General features: G+C 49.1%; 4 protein-coding genes across 4 annotated transcripts; all 4 read left to right on the forward strand.

The window, feature by feature from the left end:
- Positions 1-4,821: 4,821 nt before the first annotated feature.
- On the forward strand, positions 4,822-5,202 carry EI90DRAFT_3151483 (uncharacterized protein; the record flags this gene model as incomplete). The annotated part of the gene is made up of 1 exon (XM_039065725.1): positions 4,822-5,202. The coding sequence occupies one exon, from the start codon at positions 4,822-4,824 to the stop codon at positions 5,200-5,202; it is 381 nt and encodes a 126-aa protein (XP_038920705.1).
- Positions 5,203-9,596: 4,394 nt separating this feature from the next.
- On the forward strand, positions 9,597-9,806 carry EI90DRAFT_2895355 (uncharacterized protein; the record flags this gene model as incomplete). Its single annotated transcript, XM_039054016.1, has 1 exon — positions 9,597-9,806. A coding segment is annotated over one exon (210 nt), but the record flags the coding sequence as incomplete, so codon positions are not given.
- Positions 9,807-12,918: 3,112 nt separating this feature from the next.
- On the forward strand, positions 12,919-13,227 carry EI90DRAFT_2891700 (ribonuclease H-like domain-containing protein; the record flags this gene model as incomplete). The annotated part of the gene is made up of 1 exon (XM_039053991.1): positions 12,919-13,227. A coding segment is annotated over one exon (309 nt), but the record flags the coding sequence as incomplete, so codon positions are not given.
- A 1,479-nt stretch (positions 13,228-14,706) lies between these two features.
- EI90DRAFT_2908502 (uncharacterized protein) lies at positions 14,707-18,254 on the forward strand (the record flags this gene model as incomplete). The annotated part of the gene is made up of 7 exons (XM_039054327.1): positions 14,707-14,755; positions 14,818-15,446; positions 15,519-16,428; positions 16,488-17,238; positions 17,315-17,434; positions 17,505-17,806; positions 17,902-18,254. The coding sequence occupies 7 exons, from the start codon at positions 14,707-14,709 to the stop codon at positions 18,252-18,254; spliced, it is 3,114 nt and encodes a 1,037-aa protein (XP_038920708.1).
- Between the last annotated feature and the right edge of the window lie 2,726 nt (positions 18,255-20,980).

The following is a 20,980-nucleotide window of genomic DNA, read 5'->3' on the forward strand; positions in this document are numbered from 1 at the left end:
CTCCTCAATGGATTTGTCGACTTCAACGAGATATATGCAATCCAGGTCGAGCAGGCCCTGGATGAAGATATTGCCCATAGATCGCGACACTTCAAGTTTGTATCAGTGCGGGGAGAAGCTGCCTGGATGGTGGCCTATGATATCTACTCCAGGGCGATGTTGTTCGTGTATCCGCACCGCCGAGGCGAGTTGTCAGCGTACAAGGAATATATGCGCGATCTTTTCGCGTCGGCGGGACCGTTCCGGGATGGGGCCGTCATCGAATTCGATGTTAAGTTCCGGAAAAGACTATCAGAAGATGCAAGACTCACCTTCGACGACGTCGAGTCATGCCACCCTTCCTTCTTCATCTTCTGCTCCTACACGACCGGAGGGGGAAGCCGAAGGGGTGCCAGTTGGAGACAAGACCAATCAGAAATTGAAATCTGTCGACGATTCAATGCCGGTGTGGTTCATACCAACTGCCGTTACAGACATGTGTGTACCGTGTGTCAGGGAGACCATCGGAGGTCCAATTGTCCGACAAGAGATGATAATTAGAAGCCAGAGCACCGAGTCGAAAAGAAGCCGGGGAAGAATTAACGAATATAATATTGTTTTTAGCGTGAAGAAAACACGTGGTCCTTTGTATTGATTTGGAAATTCCCGCTACTCTGTAGCGGGTCTTGAAAGCGTGAACTGAATGCCCGTGCAAGAGGTCCTCTATTATTGCAAATTAGCAAATTACCTGGCTAACCCAGGGTCCATCACTTGTATTCCAAAATCAAGCTAAGTTCCCGCATTTGGTTTGTAAGTAGTTGCGCAACCTGGTGTCAAGGGCCCCTTCCGATTCACGTGCCCTTTCAACTCCCATCTCCATCTTTCACAGCTGCCACCATCACAATCGAACACGTTTTGAAAAACCACGCTCTACACCCTCTCAGACTCGTTAACTGCCCTTCAACCTCGCGATAACCAACGGCTATGAACCGTAGCTCCAGACAGACACCAGGAAATGAACACAAACCCCCAATCGGGGCAGCCCTGACCCCGATCCCCCTGCTGGCAACAGACGACAGTCACACCCACCTCCAATCAACATACAACGACGCATCCGATTGCGTTTGCAGAAAGGAGTTCTTCACCAATGTCTCCGAGCCCAGAAATGCAAGATGACAACAGGGATGAACAAGTCAAACCTTCCGCAGCCACCTTCTCCCTCGTCCCCCAACCCTCCGGCTGTCAACCTCGATCATAAACATACCGCCATCACATGGTACTCCGTCACGAAAGGTGCGTGCCTTATTGAAGGCAGCGTCATTCAATGTCCCTGTACCCAGCGAACTCTGTGGGACAGCTTACAAAATAGCCTGGAGTGTCGCGGACAAGGAAATCACGCCTATTGTCCAAGCAGCCATCCAAGTTGGCTACCACCCTGCTCCATTCCACGACTGCATAAACCTAATAAGGCAGACTACACTCACCCCCGCTCCTACAGACCTATACAGCTCCTAGAGGTCCATCGTTGCTATCCGGCTTTCATACTATGCCAGCCAACACGAACTCCTTCCGGTCACCCAATTCGGAGGAATGAGAGGGAGATCGATCTGCAGAAGACAACACCCTCTCAGCCATCCACGAGATGAAACTTACAGCTACTTCACTCGCTTTTGACATAACAGGTTTCTTTGATCTTGTCTCGCACCCACATCTGCTCAACACTTTGCCCGATAAAAATCCTACAGTCAGATGGGTGGCTTCAAGAGGTCCTGTATTATTGCAAATTCCCTTGCTATCCAGGGTCCTCATCTTGATTTGTAAGCCAACTTTCTGCATTTATTTTGTAACTCTTCTCGCTCTAAAAGCTCCCCTCCCCAATAACTTCCCCTGCCCTTCATGCCATGTTCCTTACCCATTCTCTCTTTCACAGCCTTATTCGACATTTCGCTAATGTCTGTGGCCAATGATGTCATCACCCATTGCACGGTCATTAGCAGTCGCGGAAAATGGAGTTTGACTCAGTGCCCACGAGGTTTTGAGCTGTGAAACAGATGAGCTTATGTGTGAGCCTCCTGTTCTTTCGCGCCAACTTGTGCTAATAAACATTGCATTGCTGGTTCGGGAGGTTGTGTATGATTCACAGACGGACTCATGCATGGATTTTTTGGGGGTTATGTTCCCTGGGCGCTTATGTTACTTGTGGATTGTCTACCAAAGTCCAAAAGCAAAGCATAGTACCCTGCCCGTCAGTGTAGGTCCCAATCAGGGAGGGCCATAGTTCCTGGAAGCCGGGCGGATTCTTACCAATAATGCATGATAATGTCGCGCTCCCCAGGCTTGAGGCACTTTGAACACAGGCCATCTTGGGAAGGACGCACTGCAGTTTGAGTCTTTAAACAATCCTCATGAAGAAGGCATCTTGTTGCGCATTCAAACCCACCTCGAGTTAAACCAATCAGGGCCCGGCCCTGAACGGATTCACTCACGCAGTCACCATGGATGACACTCAATTTTCATCCCCAACGCTACTCTTGTCGTTTCAAATCAAGCTGAGGGCCTTGGGAGTTGTCTTGTTGCAAATGCATGAATTCGCACGTACACGGGTAGAGCACTTGTTCAAGAGGAGATACCAATGTACCACAGCGCACAGTGACACAAGTTTGGCTAACCGCCCCACTGCTGAAAGAGAAGAAAGGCCAGGGGAATTTTCAGGGCGATTTGGGGGGAAGAATTAACGAATATAATATTGTTTTTAGCGTGAAGAAAACACGTGATCCTTTGTATTGATTTGGAAATTGATTGGAACAAAATTCACCTTGGACAACCACTATGTGGGCCTTTATAGGGGGGACCTCAGGACGTTTGCATGGGGCCTAAAAGGCCTTTTTCACTATAAACATCCTAGGACATCCTGGCCATTCAGTTTCATTCATTTGTTGCAAATGTCCTCAGATGTCCTAATTCAGTTTGATTCAATGGTTGCAAATTGTCCCGGAATGCCATACTCGTCCATCCCATGGTCTGTGCGCATGCTGACCACTGTCTAGAGGGATGTCAACACTGTTTCCCACGGTCTGAACACACTTTACATAGTTGAATAGCCCCTTTGAATAGCTTCCAGAATATATATTTTGAGACTGAATTGACCAATAAATTATTGAGAAAAACGCAAAATACTTTTTTGGACACGAGTCTTTTGATGGTGGCTGTCCAACTTATTTAATGTCTGTGCACAATACTGGTCACTGTCTGAAGGAGTGTCAGCACTGTTTCCCACGGCCCCAACACACTTTACACAGATAGATAGCCCCTTTGAATAGCTTCCAGAATATATATTTTGAGACTGAATTGACCAATAAATTATCGAGAAAAACACAAAATACTTTTTTGGACGCGAGTCTTTGGGTTAGTGTGGCTGTCCAACTCAATGTCTGTGCACAATGCTGGCCACTGTCTGAAGGGGTGTCAACACTGTTTCCCACGTCCCCAACACACTTTATCCAGATGGATAGCCCCTTTGAATAGCTTCCAGAATATATATTTTGAGACTGAATTGACCAATAAATCATCGAGAAAAACGCAAAATACTTTTTTGGACGCAAGTCTTTTGGGTTAGTGTGGCTGTCCACCTCATGTCTGTGCACAGTGCTGGTCATTGTCCGGAGGGGTGTCCAGACTGTTTCCCACGGTGTCAACACACTTTGCGTAGTTGGATAGCCCCTTCAAATAGCTTCCAGAATATATAATTTGAGACTAAATTGACAAGCAAGTTATTGAGAAAAATGCAAAATACTTTTTTGGATGCGAGTCTTTGGGATAGTGCTTGGGCCACTAAATTTCACTGACAGTCATCGAAGTCATCGAAATTCCCGGGTCACTGATATCCCAAAGACTCGTGTCCAAAAAAGTATTTTGCATTTTTCTCAATAACTTGCTTGTCAATTTAGTCTCAAATTATATATTCTGGAAGCTATTTGAAGGGGCTATCCAACTACGCAAAGTGTGTTGACACCGTGGGAAACAGTCTGGACACCCCTCCGGACAATGACCAGCACTGTGCACAGACATGAGGTGGACAGCCACACTAACCCAAAAGACTCGTGTCCAAAAAAGTATTTTGCGTTTTCCTCGATGATTTATTGGTCAATTCAGTCTCAAAATATATATTCTGGAAGCTGTTCAAAGGGGCTATCCATCTGCGTAAAGTGTGTTGGGGACGTGGGAAACAGTGTTGACACCCCTTCAGACAGTGGCCAGCATTGTGCACAGACAGTTGAGCAGCCTGAGGATTGTCATGGGAAATCAGATTCAATTGCGGCATTATGTTTTGAATGTCTACCCTGAATAATACAAATTTGATTGAATCACAGAAGCATTTGATTGAATTTGATTGAATTATAGAATCATCCCAGGACATCTAGGACATCCTAGGACGTCCTGGGGACGTCCTGGTGAATGGATCAGTCTTCACCAGGATGTCCAGGACATCCACTAGTAAATACCCCCTTTTAGGCCCATTTGAAGGCCAAACGGCCCCCCCTCTATAGGCCGTCATTAGGTGGCTGACTAGGCTGGGTTTGGTGGGCTAGGGCGGTTGTCCCTGGTGGGGCTGCAAACCAAGGTCCTCCTGTCTGAGTGCGAATTCATCTCCATTATTCAGAATTCCCCTTTTCCGGAAAGGCTGGAAGTCAAAGGGGCAAGCGTCAGACTCGGAAATTCGAACGGTATCGATAAGATTCGATGCCAAATTGACGTCGATCAATTCGAATCCTTGCATCTTTCTGTACTGCCGTGGAATTCATTCTCCACCTCGTTAATGCTCCAAACCTGAAAAGCCTGTGGATGGATACGCCCACGGAGGACGTAGACGGACAGATTGAAGGTCTTTCCCGAGATGAACATGTGCTAAAAAGCATTGCGGAATTCATCAGCCGCCCTTCCGAGAAATCCTCTTTACGCATCCTACACATCTATTCCCTTCGCATCTCTGGCAACCTACAGTTAATGGAGGTGTTGAAGGCAGTCCCCAGTCTTCACACTCTCGACCGTTGTAATGTTGCAGTTGGAGATGATGATGTTTTGGGATCTCTTTCCAGCATCGTCAGCGGGGCACCTCCCGTCTGCCTCGGTCCATCACCGACTAACATCGTTTGGCCAGTTCCACCCGAAGATCGTCCCGATTTGTCCATCACTCCAAGTTCTCAAGCTTTTGCAGGTTCATGATTGTTTTACCACGGAGGCTTTAAAGAAATGTACCGACTTATGTCTTAATTTGGATGCTTCCACAACCCTCGCTTCCATTAGTGCTAGCAAACCGAGAAACAAGGGGCCTACCGACTTAAATATGCGGTCGTGCTACCTCGAACCGTTAAAAAACGCTAGAGTCGCTTTCCCGTTGAGTCCAGTTTTGGCCATTGTTCTATCTCTCACTCATACCTCCATGTAGCCTTAGCGATACGAGGTTACCAGCCAGACCCAATGGATAAGCTTCCCCAGGTTGTATAGACAACTGTACAGAACCATACACATTACCCAAACGCCGTAACGGCACGGAGAGTTGAATTCGAATATATTTTCCACAAACATGACTCTTGTGTCTGAAGTATGAAATCAAGCATCTAACAGAAGACGTGCGAGGGCAGTTAGGGGCCAGATCGTTTGGATCCGGGGGGCTAACCATTTCGATATCCGGAGAGCAGAGGAAATCCGAGAGAACAATGATATGGAGCATGACTAACGACGGCGGAAGAAACACACACCCCGGACAATCCGAGTAATTCCATCGGTCCACCCAGAGTCCACGTTTGGTAGGTTATGTGGTTCCCGGCTGTATTGCAGCGGGATTCTCATATGGGTTGTGAGTTGGAAAAAAAACGCGCCCAGTCAGACTTCCTCAGTCTTGGACATACCAGCGGTAATATCCACTCCAACAAGACCCCCATCCGTGAAACTGACCTCCCTTTTCGACCCTATTTAGTCCTGACTTGGCCATTAACAATTAGGGATGTGCAATCAACGTGGCCCTCCAGATTCCAAAGCGTCGCACCACCGACCCCGTTCTTCACACAATACACGAGAATAGGTGACATCACGATCATTGAGCCGACGTTGCGGACGACCTCGCTGCAGCGGTGCTTTGGAAGGGCTAATTCAAGAGAAAGCAAAATCCGCCTGAAGCACTTTCTACTCGGGCAGGGTGCAGGGGAAGTACAGCCCAAGGACCACCCCTTATCCTTATGGGGCGAGCGAATCGACACAGGTGAATAAGAAAGGTGCTGTGGGTCCACAATCGCAACCGTACACGGGCGGAACCCATTGGTGTAATGGTAGGCACAACTACTGTACAGGGTCATTAGCTGACTCTGTGTTTCATTTGTAACACTTTATAGTGCACGTACCATATGTATCATAATGTTTGTTCACGCAAAGCACGGACAGTATGGTAGTTGTTGACTTTTGTTGCCGTCACCTCCGGTGAGAGCTGCATCATCGTCGCACATCTCCATTCGACAAAGCCAACATCCGGTCCCAAGACTGAGACTAACAAGGCCATCTGCTCAGACGATGTAAGCATTGCACGCAATCAGGTCCCAGATATCGTGATCAGGAGGCCCTTGGCTAGGGGGTTGAGCTGTTTGCCCACTGTGACATAACACAGAAGGCATGTAGCGGTGAACACAGTCAACAAGTGGGAGGATCCTGCTATGTTTGGTCTCTATGCAGCGGTCCCCATCGGGACACGAAGATGGCACGCTTATTATTTCCCTAAAGATTTTTCTCTCTTGCTGTAAATCCCCCACCAAGCCGCTTGATATGGCTAGCTCCGCTGGTGAAAGTACCTTGCCAGCCGCGGCCGTCCCCTCAAGAGATGGATACGAAGCTTGCTACGTCCTCAGGTCTTCCATCATTGGGGGTCCCTGGCTGTGTGGTCTTTTCTTGAATGCGTGGCCAGTTCTCTTCCGAGGACACAAGAAGCGACCTAGGGGGACTTGTTTGGATTGAATGAGATACCTGTTGACATTCGTGCTCGGCCCAAAGCGATTTGGGAGTTGGGTGACCCCTCGTGCGTCGGATGAGCACAGATTCCCGTTACATTGTTTGGGAGAAGCCCTTCCTGGGACGTTCCATCTGCTTGAAAAGATAATTGCTGCTCGGTCGGCTGTTTGGGCTAAATAATAGAAAGGCGGGAAGGAAGGAGGGAGAAGGGTTTAATGGACCTGAGCCAGAGTTGCCTAGCGTTAGGCTGATTAGGAACTCTACATGGCATTTTGACACAGGTGAGGACAATATGATTATGGCGGGAGATATCGATAACTGGCAGAAATATGCTGGGACGACTGGGGCCGCACCGCGTGAACCAGTTGCTCATGTCACACTGTTGACTGTAAGATCCCTTCATGATGTACCGCTCACATAGGAATCCATACTTTTGGATATTGCTTGCGACTATGGAATCATGGCGGTCGCGGTAAGAAGGCAATAAAGGGTCGGTCGGAAGGGTTGGGAGCAGCAGAAGTTTTCATTCAAGAGTCGGGCGCCTGCTCGTTCCAATTCGTCGTAATTGGATCGTGAAAGCACTTGATAAGCGTAACAAGTACAATTAGTGAACGAGCGAATATCTTCTATGTAAGTGTAATTCCTGGCGGCATCTGTTGAAGTTAGCAGTCCAACGCCACAGGCGGTCAGGGGCGGTAATCCACCCGGTACGTCACCGCCGGATTGGAGGAGCTCGGACCGGACAAATTGAGCTTTGGGAGAGGCGTCGGGGCGCTCCTGCAACTTGGTACTGGACCACAAAGCGTCCAGTTACCTTTGTAGTTCATTTCCTTTTGTCTCTCGCGTATCACTGTTGCCACTCACGCATGTATTTAAGGGCGAAGCCTGCAGATGCGGATACCCAACTAATCGACGGTATCCGACATCTCAGTGGGGCCCATTAACAGCATCATCCGAACGAAATGAACGCACGCAGCTTTCTGAATTATTCACTTGTCCCTCTAACTGACCAATTCAGCCTGCGAACGTCGCAGAAGACGCGGAGTTCCTTATATTTCCCCCCGCGGCAGGGTCAGCCATGCCAGCACGTCCTTCTATTAGACACCAGTAACCCTGCCTCTGCATACATACTTGGTTATATAAAGATTAGCTGTCTTCTACCGGCCCTAAGTTCGTCACGTTACCCAGGTCCCAGGCCGTAACGAAAACCTGGGCAGCCGCATTTTTGTGTCTATTGATAGAAGCACGTAAAAAACCTGCAAAAGATGCTATTGGAACCCAGGGACAAACATCGAATTGGAAATATAGCGTTGCAGCACAAAGTTCTCACGCAAATGGAGCTCAGCCACGGTAGCATGAATCATGCATGATGGAATGAGGGGACATCATCCCATTGATTTGGATGAATTCAGAGGGCGTTGGCGTGACTCGTCACTCAACAACGTTCCAATCCATCACGAATCTTAACCGGCTGAGTCAAAAAAAAAAGCTGCCTCTTTAGACACATACTCGCCCCCGAGCACATGTACCGGCCACGCTCTCAACATCGCACCAACGCGAACTCCTCCTCTCCCTCAGTTCCACTGTCTCAGAGGATCTCGGGCCTCGCCGCCACGGACGCTGACAACAATCCTTTCCTAACAGGGGGCATTCCGCCCCTCACCCCCACCACAACACAACGTGCACAGAAACTCCTGTCAGCTCCAGATGACCTGATATCCTCGGCACGCGAACTAGTTAACATGCTGAAAGGCCACCGACCCGATGGAGCGAGGAAAACCAAACAGCTATCGGCTGAAAAGGTCGACGAACTCATTTCTGTGGCGGAAACAGTCCTCCACAACGCCCTACTCCAGACAAGTAACTCAACACCACTACATAACATGAACAACGAGATACAGCGACAGTTCGCGTCCCTACATGACCGCCTTGACCGCCTCGAGAACACACAGCCAAGCCCATCAGCTGGCCCCAACGGTGACCACCAACGCCCCAGAAGTGCCTTAACCTTGTCGAATGCATGGTCCGCTCCCCCCTCCAACACCGCTGTTCCCCTTCGAAAACCACGTGATACCTCATGCGACGTCGTACTAGCCCAACAGTTAGACGCCCCACCAGTGCTGACGGAGGCGAGTTTCATCACCATCCGTGCCAATCTAAACTCCGCCCTCGAAAAAGAGGACCTCCGCGATAACAGTGGCAATCCCCTGAGGATTCAAGCGGTGGGGCGTTTGCCTTCCAAAGACCTCATCCTCACGATGTTCACGAAAGAAGGAGCAGATCGCATTCGCAGGGATGCACGCTGGATGCGCCACCTTGGTGAGCCCTATAACCAACTCTCCATTCGTCGCCCAGTCTATGCTGTCATTGTCCACCGCATCCCGTGCTCGTTCGACCCCAAAGCCACCACAGCTCTGGAGGAGCTCAGAAGGGAAAACCCCACGGTGCTGGCATCAGCCCACCAGGTGGTATGGGCCAACGAAAAGAAAGCACGGCTGCCGGACAAACAAAACTCCTCTATCATTATCCACCTCTCAGACCCTCTTCAGGCCAACATAGCGATCGCCAGGGGCATCGTTTTTGAAGGCACCACCCACCTAACAGAAAAAAGCCGCCGCTCTCTAACCCAATGTCACAAATGCCAACGACCAGGACACACTGCAGCGAGATGCACAGCACCCTTGGCGTGTCCGCGATGTGCAGGCCCGCATTCTCTCAGCTCTTGCATTTGCCCCAACAACCCGGCCTGCCCAGACCGGGAATCCTGCACTCATGTCCACGTCAAGTGCACGCTCTGCAAAGGAGACCACCTGGCCACGGACCCTGCTTGCCCAATCATTGCAGAGGTGGCCCATCGTCTAGCCGAACACAACTCCCCTACCAACCTCTTCTTCCCCACCCATGTTTAATCACACCCAAAACAATCAACCCTCCCAGGCTAACCACCCTCCCGACAATATTTTTCCCTTTTTCAAAATTTTTCAATATAACGCCCACCATAATGCATCTGTTCATAATGCTCTCCTCAATGACTCATCCATGGATGAGTTCGATGTTCTATTTATCCAAGAGCCTTACTCCTGTTTCATTGATGATTCCCCCTTCATCCCCAACCACCCTTCGTGGCTATTGGCCACACCCATCACCTCACCCACAGATCACACCAAAATAAACCTCTCTGTTATATATGTCAATCGACGGATCCCTGCTTCATACTATGCTCCACTCCCATCCCCAGCCAACAACTTTTCCGTTATACAGTTTGCCTTTCCAAACACTCAAAGACCCTTTATTTTTATCAATGTATATAACCCGCCAGATTTTTCGTCCCTACCCCACCTTCCACCCATTTTAGATAGCTTCTCTCCCAATGACCCAGTAGTAATACTGGGTGACTTCAACCTTCATGCCCCCCTGTGGGATCTTCCTAGCCGGACCCAAACCAGCGAAGATGAGGCCGACCAACTCATCGAGACCATGGCCGCTTTCGGAGCTACGCTCACCTCTGAGCCGGGGATAGCCACGTTCCACAACACTCAAGGCCATGAAACCGTCATTGACTTGGCTTTCGCCACAGCTGCAGCCAAGAACTACTATATCAAGTGTCTAACATCCAGCGACCCCCTCTATGACCATGGCTCAGACCACCTCCCAATCATCCATGAACTTGCAATCAACCTCCCCCGTACTCCATTCCACCCCAAGCGCAATTGGTCATCCACAAACTGGGATTCATTCCAGGAAGAACTGGGCCTACGGCTAGAAAGAGACTGGACACCCGTTACAGCCACTCGCCAGACCATCGACGCGGCAGTCAACAAACTCACCAACATCATCCAGGCAACCGCCGATGCACACACACCATGGTCCAAGCCTTCCCCCTACGCCAAACGCTGGTGGACACGCGATCTAACGGCCCTCAAACGCTCATCCAGCCGCCTCCGCCGACGTGCCAAAAGACAAGGCACCCCTGAGGCCCTGGAGGAATGGAAGTCAGCACGACACAACTTCCAATCTGCAGTGCGCCAACAGAAACGTGACCACTGGCGCAACTTCCTTGCCAACATCACTGGTGACGCCGCTCTATTCAAAGCTGCAGCTTTGACCTCGCGTACTCGGACCTACCTACCCATCCCCCCCTTAACCCGCCAAGACAACTCCCAAACATCTTCCCCCCAGGCACAAGCCGAGCTCTTCAGAGAAACCTTCTTCGCCCCCTCAGTCACACCGGACTTGTCAGACATCGGCTCCTCTCCTGCCTACCCACCGGAACTAGAGTGTCCTCCACTAAACATTCAAGAACTTGACCTCCAGATCCGACGTATGGCCCCAAACAAAGCCCCGGGGGAAGATGGAATCCCGGTCCTAGCACTCCAGAAGATCTGGGATCACATCCGACAACCACTCTTTGACATCCTAGCTGGGGCATGGCGGATTGGATATTATCCGGCTCCCTGGCGAGATGCAGTAACCCTAATCCTGCGAAAACCAAAGAAACCTGACTACTCCCTCCCCAATGCCTACCGACCCATTGCGCTCCTTTGCACAATGGGGAAGATCTTTGAAGGAGTACTAGCAACACGGCTCTCCTACCTAACAGAAGCTCACCACACTCTCCCTAATACTCACTTTGGATGCAGACCAGGCCGGGCGACCGATGACGCCCTTGTCACGATCACAGAGTCCATCAAAAATGATTGGCGCTCAGATCGCGTAGTTGCAGCCCTCTTCATAGATGTTAAAAATGCCTTCCCAACGGTCTCCAAACCCCGCCTGATACACAACCTACGGAAACGCAAGATCCCCTCCTCCATCACCAACATAGTGGCCTCTTTCCTAACGGAAAGACGCACCTCCATCATATGCGGAGACCACACCTCCCCCCAGGACAGCTGTGAAGTCGGAATCCCACAGGGGTCACCCTTATCTGGAATTTTATATTTATTTTACAATGCTGATCTCCTCGATATTTGTACAGGTGCCCAAAACACCAGCTCCTTGGGCTGGGCAGATGATGTTGCATACCTGGCCAGCGCTCGCTCGGTGGAAGAAGCAAGAGGAATGCTCCAATGGATCGGGAACGAAGTACGCAACTGGGAAAGAACACACGGCTCTACCATAGACACCAAGAAGACACAATATGTGATCTTCACCCGCAACCGAGCTAAACTCGACCCTACACCCCTCCTCTTCGGCAACACACCCATCCCTGTCTCCAACTCAGCCACCTACCTAGGAGTCACTTTAGACACCGAACTCCGCTGGAAGGAGCAAGGCACCAGAGCGGCAAAAAAAGGCCAAGTTAGGCTAATGACACTTGCTCGGCTTGCCAAAACCACATGGGGTACAACCAGTGGCCAGATGCTCCGCCTTCTCAATGCATGTGTCTACCCGGCCTCAGACTACGGGGCAGTAGTTTGGCACCAACATGGAGTCAACAGCCGCAATGCCAACTTGCTAGAGACCACCCAAAAGTCGGCCCAACGCCTGATACTAGGGGCTTTCCGTACCACACCGCTGGAAGCACTTCGACATGACAGCGGACTCCCCTCATCTAGGCTCCGCCTCGACCGCAAAACTTCATGTGCAGCGGCCAGGCTGCTCACGCTCCCACCCTCTAACCCAGCAGCTACACTAGCCCGACGCTGTCTACGACAAAATGTCAAATCCCACCGCTCAGCTTTACATGCAATCTTCCATTCCCCACAACGCCCCGCTTTCCATGAGCGCATGGAGCTAGTCCACCCGCTCCCCTGCCCCCCCTGGATCCCTCACCCTTTCACAACCTACGTCGCACCCTCCAAGGAAGAAGCGATTGAACGCCACTGGGACCTAACACTCAACAACCGAGAGTTCATCGTCTACACAGATGGCTCCAGAACGGATGCGGGCACGGCAGCGGGAGCATACTCACCAATCCACAAGCTCTCCAGATCCCAAAGACTCGGGGATTCCCACCTCCACTCCATCTACGAGGGAGAGCTGGTCGGCATCAAGCTTGCACTAGACATTGCACGACTTCTTCCCTCAGACACAACAAAAGTCATCGTATGCCTAGACAGCCAAGCAGCCATCAAAGCCCTAGCACACCCACCCAGGCACCAACCGGGCCAACACATCATCTTGAAGATTTTGGGTGAATATGAGGACATACGCACCACGCACCCTAATCTACACATCCATCTCGATTGGGTTCCAGGACACCAAGACATCCCGGGAAACGAGAAAGCGGACTCTCTAGCAAAAAAAGCCACAAACCCCGACACTCCCAACACCACATACACACCCATCTCCCTAGCGGCAACTCGGCAACTCCTGCGCAAGCAGGGAAAAGACACGGAGTTTCCCACCACAAAGGCAGCTTTCCATCGACGCGTCCGTGGCAACCAGAAGCCTGGCATGTTTATAAAGACCACGGCAACTCTACCACGGGGCATGTCATCCATCCTCTTCCAGCTACGCTCTGCACACACTGCTCTACGCGCCTATTTAGCTAGGTGGAAACGGACCAACTCACCTGACTGCCCACTGTGCTCAGAACCCGAATCGGTAGAGCACTACCTCTTCACCTGCCGCCGCTTTTCCCGCGAACGTCTTAAGCTAAAGAGGGCCATTATTCTGACCTCCATCAAGGACAAATCTATCAAAGCCTTTGATCTGACCCAGTTGCTTTCCCACCCGAAGGTCATCCCACACACCTCCCGATTCATCCGCGAAACGGAGCGCTTCCCCTTGTATGCAACGCAATCTGCGGGCACCTAACTCTCAACTTGTCTTTCTTTTCTTATCTCTTTTCTTATCTCTTTTCTTCTCCTTTACCTATGACATAGACCACTTTATACGCATATGCCCCATCCATACTTCATTTCTAACCTATTCTTACTCCCACTTCCTAATACACGCGACTCTCCCCAACTACCAACCACCTCCGTGAACACACGCCGAGGGTGCCATGCACCTCTCCTTTGTGTTATTACTTCACTTTATTTTCCCTCCTACCTTCCGAATCTCGATGCATCACTCACACCTAGATACAAGACCCACACCATTTCACCTATGTCTCAAACATCTTTCACCCGTGTCATCATAGTACGGCATATGCCGATAGGCACAGTTACGTACTCTAAAATGAAAACATCATCATCATCATCACGAATCTTGCACGAACCTTGTGCAGGAACCACCGTAACCAGGTTTACGTTATAGGGAGGAATTACTTATTGGATGAGAGAAATAGCGAAAATCTCTCCCATGTGGCGAGAAAGCTGTACACGGTTCGAATTCATTCACGGATTCAATCCCCATCCAGAATTCTTTTTCCAGTTTCCTCTTCAATGTCTATCCCGAAGTGTTCATCCAAATTGCAAATGTATTTTTGCATTCACTTTCCAGTGCAGACACGCCCCCAGTCATTCGTAAGGAAGTTTGCCTAGCTCCTGCTTGTTCAATCCTCTGCCTCAAGGCTTGCACAGCATGAATGACCACCATGAGCGGCTAGGCCGCTGGGGAATTTTCAATACGGGATTTGGGCGATCCGCTATCCAAAAGCTCATCCTCTTCGTGGTCGTTGCATATTGTCTCCTTCTGTTCACCCGAGTGCGTTGGCGCTTCGAGCTCGTATGGACAAACACTGACCTTGTTTAACTTATCGATTAGTATTTTCCCTATGTTCCGTCAGGTGTTGGCAGTGACACTCAGTCTTCGCCGTCGGACACAGATCAATCCGGCAGGATGAAATACCCTGGGCGCGTACTAATCACTGGAGGTGGAGGGAACATTGGTGCGCTTCAATCATAGGACGTGCCTGGCTGAATGGTAATATCTCAATTTGGCGTAAACTAGGGAAACATGTTGTTCGGCGTCTATTAGCTGCCAGGACGCCTGTTACGATTCTCGACACGATCTTCTACGAGGACGAGTTAGAACTCTCTACACTATCTCCTTCAGCATCTTCTCTGCTTCAAGTCCATATCGGTGATATACGTAATATCTCGACGCTGTCGTCAGCTTTCACAAATGAAATCTCAGGTGTCATTCACCTGGCGGCAGTCTCCCGAGCGGATTGGTGCATGGAGAACCGGAAGGATTGTTCTGACATTAACGAGCGCGGCACGCAAATGGTTCTTGACGCGCTGATTCGGCTTAATTCTCTCGATAAGGGGAGGCGATGGTTTATCTTTCCAAGCTCATTCGATGTGTACCATTATCCGAGGAGGGGTCAATCAATGGATGAGCGCATAGTGACTGCACCCGTCAATGCTTATGGTCAAACGAAGCTCGAAGCCGAGAACCTTGTGAGGCAGCTTCTCACGGGAGGGAAAACCAGGCTGGCAGGACGTATTCGTGCGGCTGCTCTGAGACTTTCAACAGTTTATGGTGGCGCGTATGATCACCCCGACCGATTAATACCTTCCATCGCGACTCAGGCCATCTCTCATCAAGTCGTTCAGATGTTCAACGGAAACCAACAGGTCAGTGGCACGTTATCCCCCCCTTCCTTCTATAATTAGTCCTACCCATTATTAATCCCGTCCCTGTCTCAGCTTGATCTGCTCCACATTGATGATTGCGTGGATGCCTTCCTCCTCACAATTGAATATCTCACCAAATCATTCAATAAAATATCCTTGTTTCCGTCCCGCAACTCTTTCGAGATTTTCAACATCGCCTCAGGCCATTTGATCTCCGTCGACAGGCTCGTCGACTCACTCGTTGCTCTTACACGTTCCAAATCTCCAATTCGTCGCATCCCCCGGAACGATCCTGCTCTTGTCCCTTACAAGGGGGGAATTGAAAAGGCCCGGAGAACTCTCGAGTTCTACCCTTTAGTCAACATTGACGCTGGGTTGTCACGACTCGTAAAGGCCTATCTGACCCGCACGGAGGGCTTTCTGCATAAGCACATTAGAGGTACATGTGGCGACGCATCGCCTTCGATCGCTATCAATTCCGATCTGGAGAAATTGCACGATTGCCACATTCATATTGAGGTGAACATCCAGGGGGAATTTCAAGCTTTGACGCCTCCGCCTCGAGACAACGGGCAGGGTTGGTCCACTGACACAGGGTTACCTTCTCAGTCAATGCGGATCTATAAGTCTGGACAATGGACAAAAGAGAGACAAATTTATAGCATTAGACCGCTATACGATGAATGGTGGCTTGGTGTGATGCGTCCTGATTTGGGGCCGGTTGAACTTCCGAAGATGACGAAAGAGCAGATCGATAGTATTTTTCCTCAGCCGGTCGTGGATTGGAAGATAGAGGTCAACCCAGATGACCACGCAACCCTTCGATTTGTCGTTCCAGATACGGATCTATATCTCATGAGTCCAACGGTCGTTGGAGGGAACTTTTCCATTGTGTCGAATCAGACTCGGAACGAGTGGCCATTTAGGATTTCGCCCGTTTGTTGTGAGGGTCCTGCACCATGGCCTTTCCTTCGTGATGACCGTGAGCTGCTTCTCTTCGCTACCTCGGGCCGTTTCTAATATCAGGTGTTTCGAAACTAGCGTTGGATTATTCCATTGAGTTTCAGAGATCATCTTTAGAGCGACCATTTTCTGCTTCCCCATCGAGGACTTCCTGCTATCGCTTGGAACGAGCTTTAAACAAAGTGCAGCGTGATTTGGCGACTTTGCCGACTGAGAGGTTGAAGGAGTCCGACGGTGCCAAAATGAGCAGGCTGCCTATCGAGTGGGTTGACGCAAATTTGCCTGCCTGCTCGAATCTCTGTGATCACCCAACCATTTGTTTGGATACTGGAGATTGTCAATGTGTCTTGTCGAGTTGCCTTCCCAGGGAACGACGTCTTGTGCCCGTTGTCTCTGATCCAGCTTCCATCTCCTTCCCTCCTTCCGGGCCGGAAGAAACGACTCTAGGTGATATGGTCAAACGCTCATCGTGGCGGAACGTCCTTCGTCCTCAGGCCGCCAGTTTTGTTGCTGCCAACGTCCCCCTCCCTCGTGTCCACGTCGCCCCTCTTCCAGAAGGAGACCGCCTATGGAATGAAGAATATCACATTGATAGACTCCAGATTTCCCACTGTTTCTCTGCGGACTCACAACTCGAAAAGGCTCTCAGGGTGATGGGAGTTGAAGCAGGGGTCGATGCTGAGATGACTTATGTTCCACATTATCAGGCACGGAACGATGGGATCGACCAGAGGTATCAGCACGCGCTGAAGACCGTGGCTGGATTCGATGCATCCAAAGTCATTATTCCTTTTACACACGATTGGGGCTCATGCATGCATTTCCAGTGGTACGTAGGACGGACTCCTCGTCCTCGATTTATTCGTGTCCTAATGAGATTTGCTTTTTTCTGGAAAAAAAAACAGGTCGGTTTGGGGAATGCGAGAAAACGTTCCAGATCTGAGTCCTATGGTCAGATCGACGACCCCTTGGAGCGTTATGGGTGATTTAAACACTCCCTGTTATTGGCCGCAGCAGCATGTCGTGTATGATTTATCTGCAATTAACTTTGTATTCGACTAAACACTGATTTGCTACTTTTTTTTTCCAACTTAGCATACCGCCTCGAACTTGCGGGTCTTCGAATCTCCTCGCGGCGTTTTCAGACATTGCCAATGTTCGTCCTGCGCGTGATCGTCGGGTCCTTGTGACGTTCGCCGGCACCGGCTGGGGAACGGGCTACATTAATCGTGTGAGGCTGGCGTGCGGGCGCGAGGGTTGGAAATCGGGAGAGACGGAGAAAAGGCTATACCCTAATGGTCCAAAATTGAGAAGTATTTTTGGGAGCACGGGGGATTATGGTTATACTGGCATTCTTAACGATACGATCTTCTGTCCGCAGCCTGCGGGAACCACTGGTGAGCTCCCCCCCCTTTTTGCGACCATAATCCCCTCTATCATCTATTGTTTCTGGGGATCGATATACTAACCAGGGGCCTTAATTATTGGACAGGTTGGGCCACACGTTTAGTGGACTCCGTATACGCAGGATGCATACCAGTCCTTGTGGGCCAAAAGTCGCACTACCCTTTCTTCGACATGATCGACTGGGGGAAGATCTCTGTACAAATCGGCCCCTCTGAACTGGATCGACTGGAAGATATCCTTCTATCCCGATACACCCCAGAAGACATCGAACGCTTGCAGGTGAACATCATGCTCGTCCGTGATGCGTTCCTTTATCCGCTAGATGACGTGAGCGATGACACGGTGAAGAAGTTGATGATTGAAAATAGAGGACCCCTTTGGTTCGCTCTTCAATCGACGCGGCTGAGAATGCTGACGCTGTTTCCGACGGAGGCATAGGTAGCTTGCATGGGAGATTTATCGATCGAGCTCTGCTCGAAGCTTGTTCTCTGGATCGGAGGGGGGACGTTCCTTACGAAAATGACATAGTGATATCCTTGTGCTAAATCTTAGTTGAACTGGGTGATGTGCTCATTGATTGGTTAATTGGCGGTTGCGACATGGAGCCTGTATATATATTCGATACAGATGTGCCATTTTCAGCCAGCATCTGGCTCTGTGCGGGGTTTTCATTGGGGGTGAAAGACATCTTGGGTTCCTTTCTAGGTGGGGTGAACTTTTGTCAGAGACGCTGGAGTTGCCTCTGTCACGTTTCTGGCCTGCCAAAGGCAGGGTTTTCGGTATCGAGGTCAATTTCCAGGAACAGCATCAGCATTTGGGCTGTTGCAGGGATAAACCCTTGTTGTAAATCCGGAGTTCCATATATAGCAACCCGCTTCAGCGGTTCACTCGCAACCCAGATGTAATATAGAAATGAGAAGAGAAACTGTAACTAACTAAAGAACATACGGTGCTAAAGCACCCATATTTATACTCCTGAATAACATTCCAGGCTCTTCCATGCTCAGCGCTTATGCAGGCGCCTAGTAACCCATAGAATATTCTCGGATATTCCGGTTCAGTTTCATCATGTGACTCGTATTCCAACAACCCTTGCACTACAAAACAGTGCTCTTTTCATTCTTTCATGTACATACAGTTCTCCAATAAACCATTGCAATGTTTTTCACTTTTCAACTCATGACCATATAGCACAATGAAAATGTATTTTAAAATTTCGAAAAAATATTCAGAACATGGGAAAGTATCTCATCTAGAGATCTGCCAATTATGTAAGCAATATTTCCATTTTTGGTAATGTTATGTAATTTACAAACTACCCAGGTCATTGCAACAGTTTATTGGAGTACCCCCAGGCTGAACAGAAAATAGGAATATCATGTGACATGTCATGTGATATTGTTTACTGAACACACTAGTAAACAAAATGACATTAATAAAGCATAAATACCGAAGGACTTCACATGATAAGGCCCCAAATCCAAAATGCATCCTTTAGCCACTTCAAAAGTTGAACAAATCCTTTCCCTCATTGATTCTGGCCATAGTGCTCACCAAATCTCAGTTCTTACTGGCCACCATTACTCCACTGTCACTTGCCTATGGTCTAAACACTGTTCTGATGTTCCCAAGCCCAGTGGTGGACGTCCATCCAAGCTTTCTGACACTGATATCCGCCATCATCAGCAAAAGTCTGTTATGCTCCAGAGCATCAAGAGTGGCTGGAGCATGTGGGAGACAAAACAGCAGATTGGGCACTCCTGGAGCCAATAGTGTTCTCCTGGGAGGGGGTTCAGGAGCAGCTGGGAGTGGTGAGGAGTATGTAATGTGCCAGGAGCAGTGGGAGGAAAATTTTGGTCTCTAAAAAGTTGAAAAAAAAAATTTAGGGAAAAATCAAAAAAAAATCAGGAACTATAGTGCCTTTAAAGTGCTTTCAGGACATATAATTATTTGCAAAATTGAGGAAGAAATGATGGAGAAAAATGGAAAATACTTTCGGAGACCCGAGAAATAATGAGAACTGAATTGATGGGAAAGTCTGAAAATTGAATAGGAAAGTGAGGGGAAGCCTTGTAAGCATTGTTATTTTCTGCTGTTCTGATTTTTCCTGATTGTTCTTGGTCTCACTCCCAGCTGCTCCTGGACCCTCCCAGGAGCTTTCAGGAGCTTCCTGGAGTATTGAGGAGCAGCTGGGAATGAGACCAAGAAGAATTGGGAAAAATCAGAACAGCAGAAAATAACAATGCTACAAGGCTTCCCCTCACTTTCCTATTCAATTTTCAGACTTTCCCATCAATTCAGTTCTTGGGTCTCCAAAAGTATTTTCCATTAGCTGCTCCTGGACCCTTCCAGGAGTATCCAGGAGTATCCAGTAGCAGCTGGGAGTGAGACCAAGAACAATCAGGAAAAATTAGAACAGCAGATAACAATGCTACAAGGCTTCCCCTCACTTCCCTATTCAATTTTCAGACTTTCCCATCAATTCAGTTCCCATTATTTCTCGGGTCTCCAAAAGTATTTTCCATTTTTCTCCATCATTTCTTCCTCAATTTTGCAAATAATTATATATCCTGAAAGCACTTCAAAGGCACTACAGTTCCTGATTTTTTTTTTGATTTTTTCCCTAATTATTTTTTTCAACTTTTTAGAAGTCCCTATTTTCAAATTTTCCTCATTTCCCTCTATATCCCCCCCCCCATTCCCCTCCTCATTCCCCCCCTCATTCCCCCCCTCATTCTCCCCCTCATTCTCCCCTCATTCTCCCCTCATTTCCCCCTCATTTCCCCCTCATTCTCCCCCCCTCATTCTCCCCCATATTCTGCCAGCCCGAAAGTGATTAAGTTGCCAGATTAATCATATATCAGGCCATAAATTTTGATTGTGTATTGGTGAGTCTCAGTGTCCTTGATATATAGTATAGTGTTTGATCTAAATGTTAAGCAGTGTCTTGTTGTGTTAGTCTTGTGGTAGGGGGTATTCATGGGGGATCTTCCCTCTTTTTTTCCTTTTCATTTTCAAATGCTCCAGGAGCTCCCAGAAGCTTCTCACCCCTATACACTTTGAAGCATTTAAATTGTATTTACTGGATATGTTTGTGCACAAAGCAATGCTCCAGGCCCTCCTGGGAGTGCCCTGGAGTACCTAGCCAACTCCGGAGGAAATGG

This window comes from Cantharellus anzutake (genome assembly GCF_015039405.1).
Source record: "Cantharellus anzutake strain C23 chromosome Unknown EI90scaffold_7, whole genome shotgun sequence".
NCBI classification, from domain to species: domain Eukaryota; kingdom Fungi; phylum Basidiomycota; class Agaricomycetes; order Cantharellales; family Hydnaceae; genus Cantharellus; species Cantharellus anzutake.